This window comes from Nipponia nippon, unplaced genomic scaffold (genome assembly GCF_047370975.1).
Source record: "Nipponia nippon isolate SJK-2023a ecotype South Korea unplaced genomic scaffold, ASM4737097v1 scaffold_2, whole genome shotgun sequence".
NCBI classification, from domain to species: domain Eukaryota; kingdom Metazoa; phylum Chordata; class Aves; order Pelecaniformes; family Threskiornithidae; genus Nipponia; species Nipponia nippon.
Genome location: NW_028262336.1, coordinates 125,482,557 through 125,494,784, shown reverse-complemented (window position 1 = coordinate 125,494,784; position 12,228 = coordinate 125,482,557). Strand labels below are relative to the sequence as shown.

The 12,228-nt window shown below is 36.7% G+C and overlaps 1 protein-coding gene across 1 annotated transcript; it reads right to left on the bottom strand.

Moving 5' to 3' along the window:
• Positions 1–372: 372 nt before the first annotated feature.
• LOC104017394 (taste receptor type 2 member 40-like) lies at positions 373–1,341 on the bottom strand. The gene has a single exon (XM_009470421.1). The coding sequence runs from the start codon at positions 1,339–1,341 to the stop codon at positions 373–375; it is 969 nt and encodes a 322-aa protein (XP_009468696.1).
• Between the last annotated feature and the right edge of the window lie 10,887 nt (positions 1,342–12,228).

Genomic DNA, 12,228 nt, shown 5'->3' with positions numbered 1-12,228 from the left:
TTCATGAAAGATCCTTTAGCAGAGAACAATATTTGTGAGCCCTGCAAATTTTGTCTCTGTTTTAGCCCCATTTTCTTCAATTCAAACATATCATAAAACTGTCAGTCTTAACTAAGAATCTGAAATCACAAAGCATCCTGTACTTGATTTATTATTGAAGTGCATTGTTTCCTTTCAGTACATTCTTATTCTTACTCTTTATTAAATAAGATTAAGGGAACAAGAGTGGTGTAGAAAAAAAGGTTAAAATGCATGTTATTTCAGGTGTTCTGAAATGTTAAGGAGGTCTAATCACAGAAATCTCTGAAAGTTACTGACTAAGAAAAAAGATGATGAAACAGTAAACGCATAGAAGTCTTGATTCCAGCTCTGTTACTTGAGAGTGTTTCTCTTAAGGTCTATGAGGCATGGAGCCATATTTTCCAAATGGCACTTAAGATGCTGGCAAAGCATCCTGAATGCCAATTTCAGTTTTGAATTGACTATGATCAGGATAATAGAGTGTATGGAAGGATATGCCCCAGCTACAACTAAGGATACTGCAACTTTCACAACATCTTTACTTTGAGAAGTTGAGAGTATCAACAGAATTTGGGCTACAAAACTGGAAAGATACAGGATCAAGAAAGAAATAATGGATTTGATGGCAGTTAGGTGAACATCTATCAAAGGATCCCTGAAAGTATCTACGTAACATTGCATCTTCTTTGTGTGTTTCCATAGAGATGTAATTAATAGGGCTGAGGTTACCACAGATAATATTAGAGGAAAAAAGCAACCTACAAAATAAAGAAGAAGCAGGTAGAGATGCGAACTGTCCCAGTCAGTGATACGTGCTGTGCTGTTTTCTCTACAGATCCCTGTTGAGCTGCAGAGGTAAGTGCTGGGCGTAATCCATAGTAAAGGAAGAGAAGTCGTGGAAGAGATCACCAGCGATCCTAGAAGCAGCCATGGGACCATCCCAGCTATTCTGAGCTTGATTTGCAGCAACAGCCATTGAGTGACATTGATTATTTTTACGCAGTAGAGTACATAGAGCCAGGTGCTGAACCACAAACTGGCATGGTTTACAAACATCCATACAGCACCAAAAGCTTTGTACACGGAAGCCAGCTTAAATACATCTGCAAAGTAGAGACTGTGAATGTACATCAGTATGGTCACTTGCAAGATAAATCTTGATGTGCTTAGAAAGATCAGGATCGTATCAGCAGAAGAAATTTTTTTGCTTTTCATCCAGTTAATGATATTAACAGCTGTAATAAATCCATTTCCAATAAATCCAACAACAACTTCAATAGCTACAATACTTATTGAAATGATAAGAACTGGTGGCAACATCTTGCTGCTTTGGTCACCTCCGCCTGATTAGCTTGTGGAGCTGTGCAAGAAGTTGAGCAGACCTGATGGTATCTGACTAGCCCAAGCCCCAGTTTGCTCATCTTATATCTAGGAACAAAGAGACATCTGGAAATTATAGTAGAAAATGATTGTTGATGTTCTTCCTGAATGTGCAAATCAGAGAAGGATTTAATAATTAATTTTAACCTTTTACATGCATAATATTTGCCTATGTTTTTCCCTAGGGATGTGGGATAGCCAGCTGTATTAACCTCCCCATCTTGTGTCCAATTGTGCATATTGCTAACTAGAATGACAGAAAGCTCTGTGGCTCTCTGGGTACAACTGTACCTGACAATGTGGTCATGATGCAACCCAACACAGGCAGCAGCATATGGCAAAAGACACCAAGAGGTCTTATATTGTAACTATTGTCTTTCATACTGCTTTGAAGGTGTATCAATTATAACTAGATCAATTAGTTGCAACCATTTTAACATGGAGAAAACCATACAGCCTCCAGCCTTATTTTAGTGGAGCACTCCAGACAACAAAGCTGCATTTACCCAAGGGTTGTTGCTCCATATAGCTGGCTACTTCTGATACGTTAGATCTAGTGTTGGTCACATATACGGGATCAAAAGATGACAGTAACCACTTGTGTAATGGTGAAAGCAGTGACAACAGGCTAGGGAAGCAGAGCAGTCGATCTGGCAGAACCCTGTTAAAAGTCCCACCTTCTCCAACTGCTTTCACTGTCTTGGCCTCTATCCCATCTGCATGCTCCAAAGAAGTTTCTTCCTCTAGATCATTGATCTAGACCCGTTCTGCTTTATGGAGTGAAAGTCTGTCATCCATCTGCATACCTATGTCAGCTTTGGCTAGACGCTGTAATGAGCATAGCAGTCCAGAACAGTGGGTGTGGCCATTAATCTGCATCCTGCATTAGTTCTTATTTATAAAGAAATATGTCTGGATTTACAGAACAATGTGTCCTCACCTTCTCAACTCCAAGCCCATTAATGCAATCTGTCAATAGAGTATTGGCACATTAATATTGTCAATATATTCTTTTTTGATTTAGAGAAATATGAAACAAAAAGTGAAGACTTTGACAACAGGATAAGAAGCAGCTGAGATCATTTAAAATATTTATTGTTTTTGTGGAAAGCTTAACATATATTTCTGGAGTCCATTTCTCAACACAGTAAAATGACTAAAAGTAAAAGGTAGACCAAGTTCTAACCTAAACGTGGTAAAAACTGCCAAATGGATTTATTGTTTACCATTACATCCAGGCTTCAAAGTTTTGTTGAATTGTTGAGCAGAGAAAAAGCTAACTTAAATTGGTGAAAGTACATTTCTTCATTAACTTAGTGAAATGAAAAGATGAATTTAAAATCTTGATATCTTTTGTTTCTGTCAATACTTCACTCATATTAAATTTACATTTCAGTTTAGGTTCTAGTAATCACAAGGACTAGTAGCTTTTTTCTTAAAAAGTGAGCATACTTTATTCATCACAAAAATGCAAATTTAAAAAAATAATTTGAGACACATTTACAAAATATTGTGTATCAGTTCCAGATTTTAAAAAGCCCAAGGGAAAAAACAAATAAACAAACAAATCTAAACTAAGAATATATTCGCATGTTTACTTTTTCTATAATGTTCCTCATGAAAAGTATTGAAAATAGTGAAAAAGTCACATCTTACTAAGGAAAAAAATGATAAAGGAAGTATAACTCAATGACTACAGTGTATTTTAAAGTTATATTCATAAAGCTTCCAGTACACAAAATATGCATTACATAATTACAGTAGTCAGTTAACTAAAAAATGTAGTCATAAAGTTACTCAAGGGAACATGACAATAACACTTTATTTTTATGCACTTATAAAAAACAACACTGCAATGATAAAGTAGAATAAACTACAATGGAAGATATAATTTAGAAAAATGCATGACTAGAATGCATTCTTAGCTGTTCCAACAAACATTTACAAAATTCTATTCTGTCTTCATAGACACTATCAAAAATGAGGATTTTAAAGAAAACCATATCTAATCTTTACCTACCCTTTTCATTTTCCTCTAAGCAAAGCCAAAAATGGGAATAACTACTTAAGACACAAAGTCTTGAGGACTCCCACCAGCTCCTCGAGAAAGAAGCCATCACACAACCTGTGCACCCTGGTAGTATTTAAGTCTGCATGACTCAAGTAAACCAAATGGCCTGTCCCTCAGTGCTCTGTCAGTGACCTATCTCTAATGTGCTCTGCTCCCAGGAATGGCTTCCATATAAATATTTCTCTTGCTTTTGTCTCCTAGTAGCTCAAGAGCTTCCTGGTGGACTGTACTGGTACTGTCATCTTCAGAGGTTCTCCAGAGGATAATTAGTCTACTCATGGATGCTGTGACACATACCTGCAAGCACCAATATACAAAAGGCCAGCTTATGGGTAACAGCAACCAGGACATGACCACATCTGATGCTGGCTCCAATTTGGCCAGAGTGACCAGGTTGTCCACTGGAGTTCATCATAGTCTCACCTTCTGGTATGCAGGTCCTTGAATTTTCTTGTTCCCCTTCTTGCCCTTTCTTTAACCTCACAATTTAGTTGCAACATGCTTTTGCAGAAAGCTGAGTGAGGACACTGAAGGGTGGTGGCAATCTGACCATCCTACATAAGTGAACCATGGCTACAGGGCATGTACACTGCAGAAAAGCCAGACCAGAAGGTTTTTACTGAGTGCCACAAATATGTGTGCTTTAGGTGTCATGCCCAATATGGTGAGCTGTGGTGACAGTGTAAAATGAGATGGGAATGGGTCACCGTGTAAATGTGCATAGTGCTCTTCAGTCTGGGGACCTTCTCTGAGGAAATCCTTTACAGCAATCTGAGGGAAACATAGAAGTGATCTCATGGATTATCTTTACAGTGCTGGAAAGAAAAAAAAAGACTACAAGAAGGCTCAGGTTGTTTCCTCTCCATTCTAACAAGTCTAAAATTCCCAAATTTTTAACAGTGGTTCATAAATGTACAGATTTGCAGGTGAATGGAGTGTATAGTTCAGAAGGATGCTGTATGTCAAGAACTTAGTCCTGTGGTCACAGAAGTTTCATTTCTCAGACAGTATTTGATATCATGAAGAATCTTCAGCTTAATCTCTTTCTATATGGAATAAATTATGACAAAAATAACAACAATTACCACAAACAATTAGAAATTAACTAATACTTGGATTGCAGGTGTTGTTGATGTCTCAATCATTTAGTCAGAAGATATTAACATAATCTTAGCAACAAAACCAGAAATCAATATTTTTAAAGACACTTACACAAGACCATGTCCTTGTGTATATGCAATCAGACATACAGATTACTCTCCACAACAAGACCAGCAATGATCTGGATGAAACGAGAATTGTAATACAGGAAATTAGGTACTCTGCAATGTGCAAGGAAAGATATAAAGAACTTGCACAACCCAGATAGGGTTGTCAAATTAATGCTCTTTAGTAGACTTCCTTTTAAGCTACAGAGCTAATGGTCATGATCAGACCAGGTTTAATTGGCAAAGGAGACACAAGAGACCCTAGAATGTGTCAGAGTTCCTTGAATTTATCATCTGGTGAATATAAAAAAGCAGGTGAGCCACAGAGTAAAGCAGAGACTAGCAATTCTTAAAAATAATCATAGGACAATGTTAGTGTGACACAAATAGTAAACACTGGAGAGAAGTGTTTGAATTTATACAACATTTTCCCTTGCAAGATAAATCTCACTGTACTCAGAGAAGTCAGGTTCAGCTCACAGGATAACAGCTTTTCTCTTTTGATTCATGCATTCTGATTAACAAGGGTAATAAATACACTTTGCACAATCCCTACAATGATTTTAATTGTTGAAATTGTTAGAGACATTATTACAACCGAGCAAACAGTTTCCGACTTTTATAAAACACTGTTGTTCAGCTCATACAGAGATCCACAAAGCACCAATTAACTGGTATCGGGTTAATCTTTTGGCATTTTACTGTGAGCAAGAAGCATATGAATATGATACTGGAAGATTTATTCCTGGTATTGTTCAGGAAGATACATATCTTGGAAATGTTGCTGATGAATCATCCAGCTACAGCCACTGTTTTACAATTTTTAGTGAAAAGTAATTGTTTATGGCTGGACTAGGGATACGAAAAATTAGAACAAGTTCAATAGGACTGGCTTTTTCTTCTCATAAAGTTGTTGCTACTATTTTTTGAAGAAAGAACTTTGATTTTGGTCTGACATGACAGGTACTCAGACTGCTACCACCCTTCATTATCCTCACTCATCTCTCTGCATGCTGAAATGTGTCATTTGATGCCCTCATCAACATCAATCCAAATTTGGATCAAATTTCAAAATTTAAAGCTTTGCAATGTGATAGCTCCAGCACATTCAGAAAAAAAAAACAACAAAACCCCAACATCTTAGAGATGGACATCTAGTCAGTCTGTGGAGCTGAACTCCCTTCCAACCTGAGAGCCAGGGTTCCCATCTCATGGAGGCATGGATGTGTAAAGGCTAGTCCATGACCTGGAGTGAAATGAGGATGAGGTTAGGGTGTTTATCTGAACACGAGTGTGGGGAAGCAGTCCCAATCCTGACAATTTAAATTTAACCTGTCTCCTGTCTAAAAGCAAAAGAATATGTGACTGTAATCCTGGAATTTCATTTTGGGATTATAGCCAGAGAGAAAAATCTTGGAAGAATTTCAACTTTTTTCGCACATCCTACTGATATATAGTTTTGTGTTTCACAAGTGTTAACCATTTGCTGACTGCTAGTGTGTTATTCTACCACAACTGAATTAGAGGACTTGCAAAACAGTCCAAGAACTCAAGAATGAATATTACTATGATGGTAAACATTCGATTCCTAATGAAAGGAGAAAAGGAGATGAGAATAAGTTATTATTGTTTGCTCATACTGTGTGATAGAAAAAAATAAAGAAAAATGTTTTATTTTGAATTGGAGGAAGGACACTGCTTTCCAGGAAATCATAGTAAATTTAATTCCAGTGGAGTAAGTGGCTTCAAGAGCCTCATGACATTTGTTCACCTCTACATCATGAGCTCCTTAGCAAATAAGCTTTTTATAGCCTATAGTAAACTGCACACAGCATTTATAATGCATTGTATCATAAAGTCCAGCTCTGATTGAAATCTCTGAGCACCGGCATAAGACAGTGAAGTACTACTACTACTAAGATCCTTATAGTAAAATAATTGAATAAAACAAAGCATGGGAGAATATTTTTTGTATAAGATGCAGAAACAGGCCTACAAAAGAAAGCTTTCAAAGGAAATTGTATAGGAGAGCCAGCAACACCTGCATTTAAGAAATGTGCCCAGAAAAAAGCATTCTTGGCTCTATTACCTGCTGTTTGCATCCATGACACTTTCCAAAATGGTTTATCAAGTGTTCCTCACATATTTGACAAGATATAGAAGGCTTATGAACCTTAATAAAATATCCTGTATCTGGTAAACAACAATAAATTATGCTGCCATTTAACACATTCCTGACTTTATATTGCACAAAGAAATAATGTTGCAAAATATCTCAAAAATGTGTGTGAAAGGGTGATAATCTATTTTACCATTAATTTGCAAGTTGTCATGCTGCTGTCATTACTGTACTGGAGATAATGTACTGTTAATTGCAGTACAACAAACTTATTTATTTTTTTTCAGAAAGAAATTATAAAAATGAAAGACCCATCAGACACAACTAATAGAAAGAGTCCTCTGAAATACTTGCAAGAGGTCAAGAAGATCAAACAATATAACACAGATGAAAAGGAAAATGTAACTACAATTTTAAGAAAGTAAGGATGCATGTACACCCGAAAAGGAAGGAGTAGGCGATAGCAACAAAGTAATGATGATTATCAGTTGCTCCTTGCCATGAACAAAAAGACTATATTATACACCTTCCTTAATTCAAGATGGTATTTGTAAAGATGAGTTTATGGTTTATACCATACAAAGTATGAAAGGAAATGTAATAGCTGGATGTTACCTGCACCACTTCCTCTCATTTCCTCCTTGCAGGAGGACCGCAACTTAAATTTTTTTTCTTGTGAAGCAGGGGAAGAAAGGGTGGGGGAAAACCTAATTATATCTGGAAGCTGATAGAAAGAGCAAATCATAAGCAAGCTAAGGTGTGTTCGATATTCCCCTTTTTAGGCTATCAACAATAAAGATAAATGTCTGGATGACAGGATACAACAAAAAAAAAGGTTCATGTACAGAAATAGTCAAGCCCCAAACTGTTTTTCAAAGATGTAGTAAACCCATTTTTAGCACATGAGTTCTGGGAAGATCAAACATCTCAAGAAACAACTTTGCAGTCCATTCAGGGACTTGCAGAGCTATAACTGCGCCTTGTCTCACATGCATGGACTGTCTTTCACAACATCAGAAGTCACCTTGCCACCACTCTTACTGCTTGTCACAAACACTTTGGAAGACCTCTTCTTCATATCCTAGTGTCACTAGCTTTAAAACAACCACTGACCAGTATCTACTTTCCAGGAATCTACTACTGATGTTGGTTGGTAGGCCTTCCCTGATCATGCCATTTCCTGCTATTCAGAGAGTCACTATGTCCAAAGGAACAAAGTTCTTTACTGAGTCAGATTACTCAACAATCACACTTTCTGTAAAACAAGATTAAAGAAGGAGAATGCATTTGGTTTCTTCTATTAAGGAAAAGGTTAAAATATTACATTAAAATAAGACACAAAGTTGCAATATTATAGAATAATTATCAAGCTTGTGTTTGACAATATACTCTTCTTGATTGGTCCATCTTCTCAATGGATTTAGGAGATTTTCCTTTCTTCTTTCTCCTCCTCCAGGGATTCTTTATCCTAAAGTTTGTCTGGCTACTCGGTTGTTAAAATTGGAATTTCTTTTCATGGGTTTCTTAACAAGCCTGAAGGATTAGAAAACTGCTTCTCACTTCTCTTTCCCCAAACCATAGCTGCAAGAACAGCTCTCTTATTTTCCATGTCCATTACATTTATGCTTAGTGTATTCCTTTCCACCCAGCTGCATTTTCCTGTTCACAAAGTTGTCAAAGATTACAGTGAAACTTCATGCAAAGCAGTCATTGCACGAGGCTCAGCACTTACAATTGGTGCTTAGCTTCACCCAAAGAATAAATACATGTTTCTAACACAGGTGCCAGACTTGCACATTGGAGCATATTTTCTGAGTCAACTTCTCTTATTCTATCCTGGGTTAGATTTCGGATATCCTGCCATCACCAGTAGTTATCCATTTTGTGACCCCAGTTCAGAAATACCATTCTTAAAAGTTGTCCTTATTCATGACAGCCTTTTTGGCATACACCTGATATTAAGATTGCTTATAGACTACCAAGACTTAAAGATAAGCACAATCCTTCTGATGGATTTCTATTACAAGTTGAGCTATTTAACTTAATCACAGACCATGTAGATAAAGTGTATGAAACAGAACCCATCTCTTCACTTTCCCTACTACTCCAACTCTCTTCCTTACTATCTATTCCGAAATCATGAAAAAAGCACTCAGGAGTGACTGCAATAAAAATAATGTCATTTAAAAGAAGATACATCTGTAGTGCTAAAAAATACATTCAGTTTCTTACAGTGCAGTGGTGGACTGAACAAAGGAGACATGCTGAAGAGGTAAATCACCTTCTAAAACACAAAAAAAAAAAGGGGAAAAGGAATGCTATTGAATAACATACGGTTTTCTTAAGTGTGCTCTTTATTCTGGGAAGAGTGGGCACTTCATCAATTTAGTAACTACCATCTAGTGTAGAACTGAGTTTCAGTGTCAATGTCTACATATGCCTAAATGCCTAAGTGCCTAAATCATAGAATCATTTAGGTTGGAAGAGACCTGTAAGATCATCAAGTCCAACTGTAAACCTCAGACTGCCAAGTTCCACTAAATGTCAATGTCTACTTCTGTGCTGTTGTCTACTGTCTCATAGCAGACAAAAGTTTGGTCAGCATAGTCACTGGAGACTGTAGAGAGATTCAGTTCACCTGAAGTAGGCACCCAAAGGTAGAACAACAAAGACCTTCTGCGCAGTCCATTAACTGTTATCACTAAAGGCAGAAGAGATGTCTATTGCAACCAATGATGCTCAGGGATATCCAAGACATCTGTACAGTTCAGGCAGATATGCCACCGGACTTCACCAAGATCTGCCTCTTTTTGCTCCAGCAGCTGGAAGCATCACAGGATGCTGTCATATGTAGGCATTTAAATTAACTCTTACTCTGAGACTAAAGGCCACTGGCTGAGGTGACCTCCAGTATCTGCCAGGTCTCTGTCAAGTTCTGAGGCATATCTGACAGCTCTCTACTGATGTCTAGAAATACCTATAGCTGATGGTACTAGATTTCTACATTCGGCCAGTGAAGGAAGACCCATTGCCCAGAAATAAATCACTTTCATTTTGTCATTGGATGTATTTGAACTCAGGAACCAAGAATTAAAAAAGCTACCAGAATAAAAAAGTGAAATTCACTCTTATGTAAACTATATTAAATAATGTATCTAAGAAAGAAAGCCTATCCATAACCTGGGGTTAGGATTTTGGGGTTTTTTCTTCCTTTTTTTTTCATAATACTGGATTTTCATAACACTGGATTTTCATAATACTGGCTTTTAAATGTTTAAAATACATATGTTGATATTAGAAAGTTGTCCTCAGTTTCCGAAAGCATCTGGAATGCAAATTTACCTCATGACAATACTTTTTTAAATGTTTAGGTGAAGTAGTTTCATTTAAACTGCTTTATATATAATTTTCCATTTTAAAAAAATGGTCTTTGCAATCCATTTAGGAATGCTCCTGTACCCTTTGTAAACAATAATTGAAATGCAGCAAATAGAAATCTCTGTGTTTCCTGTTGCAATGGATCTATCAGATGGAAGCATTCAGTGAAAAAAACTTTATGTAGTGATATCATTAAAGATTGTAACATCGGGATGCTGCATAGACAACCTTAAATAAATATTTTTTTAATTATAAAATTTTAAGGGCTTACTTTTGCCAACTCTATACCTTTAATGTAAATGTACTTTTTAGTACATATAGCTATTAAGACTACAATACCATTTGCAGGCCATCACCATTTCAGCACCATTAGCAAACAGCCTCACAATGATACAGCGCTGGATTCACTTGTGTTTGTATAACTAGTGTGCCATTTAGACAGCCGACTGCAATTCAAATCCCTTTGTCAATACTCTACAGCACCTGTGATGCAAATTTAAATTAATCCTGTTTTTCTTTGCTTACTTACACTTTTTGAGTAATGTAAGTGACACATGTCACAGCAAATCCTACTCACTGTGGAAGTCAGCAATATTTCTGGCACGGCCTCTAGGAGAAAGAAAATGTTTTCTGTTCAGAAAGATTCACACTGGAGTCTCTCCTTGTACCTCTTCATAGCCAGTATGAGGAAAGCAAAAGTCCATATTCTGATAATCTTTTTTTGATGCACAACATTTAAGTTACAGCCTCTGTACCACACTGGAGTTGGGTTGACTTAGCTTTTTTAGTCCAGGTTCCCAGTGGTAAAGAAAATTAATAAATAATCTCCAGTTCAATCTCTTATTTATTTTTGCAGTAAGTAGATGTCACATTGGTGTGAGCATTGCTTGGGGTAGCACAGTACAATGAAATCCATTACCAACATGCCTTGGTCCAGATATTATTTCTCAATATCTTATCAGCTTTTTAACTTTGCATTAATGAAATGTTACTTTGTGTGATTACTAAAGCAAGGGGTGAATGATGCATGAAATAAAAAGCTGTCAAATCCTTGAAAAAGTGCTCAGCAAAATGACACATGTCTGCTTACTGTATTCAAAGAGTTCAAATGATATTCTTCTCAAGTGAGAAGCATTGAAACAAATCACGGTCACTTCATAAGATTGACTTGGAACATATTCAAAATCACAAAAATCTTGTGCATTTTTTTCCTGTGTTTTAGGTTAAAATGAAAGAAACACAAGGTCAAGATATCTTGTTATGAATAAATTTCTGCATATGGATGTTTCTTGGGACAGTTGTAGTCAGGCTTCCATAAAATGAAGTACTAATTAAACTCTTCAGTGTTGGAAAAGAGACAATTCTGGAGGACATGACCTGTAGGTACGTAAAAATCTCTTACATGAAGAAGTGAATAGGGTTGATGATTTACTGTCTTTTCCAGTACAGAAAATAGGTGGCATCAAATGAAAGAAGAGTTAAAAGCAAACAAAAGAAGGTGTTTTTCCACATAACAAATAGAGAAGATGTGAGACTCCTTGTCAGAAGGTACTACTAGTGCTAAAACTCTGCATGGGTTCAAAGGATGAATGGACAAGCCCATATGAATGAAACCAATTGGGTGTTACTTAAATACATAAAAAACATTTCTGGTTCACATAGTCACTGTAAAAGTTTAATGCCTGGGAGAGTATGAGGAGAAAGTAGAATTTATGTTTGCCCAGTTTATGCAATCTTCCCTAGGCTCTCTGCTGCCATCGAAAGGACGTCACTGGGCAGACGGACCTTTGGTCCCAACCAGTATGACTGAATTAATGTTAAGTGAGTTATGCTGCCTCATGATGTCTTTTCACTGTACGTTTTATGAATTATGATAATTCTTTCATGGCTTTGATTATGTCCAACTACAAAATATAGCCCCCGTGCCACAGCTGTAATTATTTGTACTAGTGAAGTACCTGGATCCCAGAAAAGAATTGAATTCCATTGTGCCAAAGGCAGTAAATACTTGCACAGCAATAAGAGCAATTTTGTCCCATGTAGCATAAGGA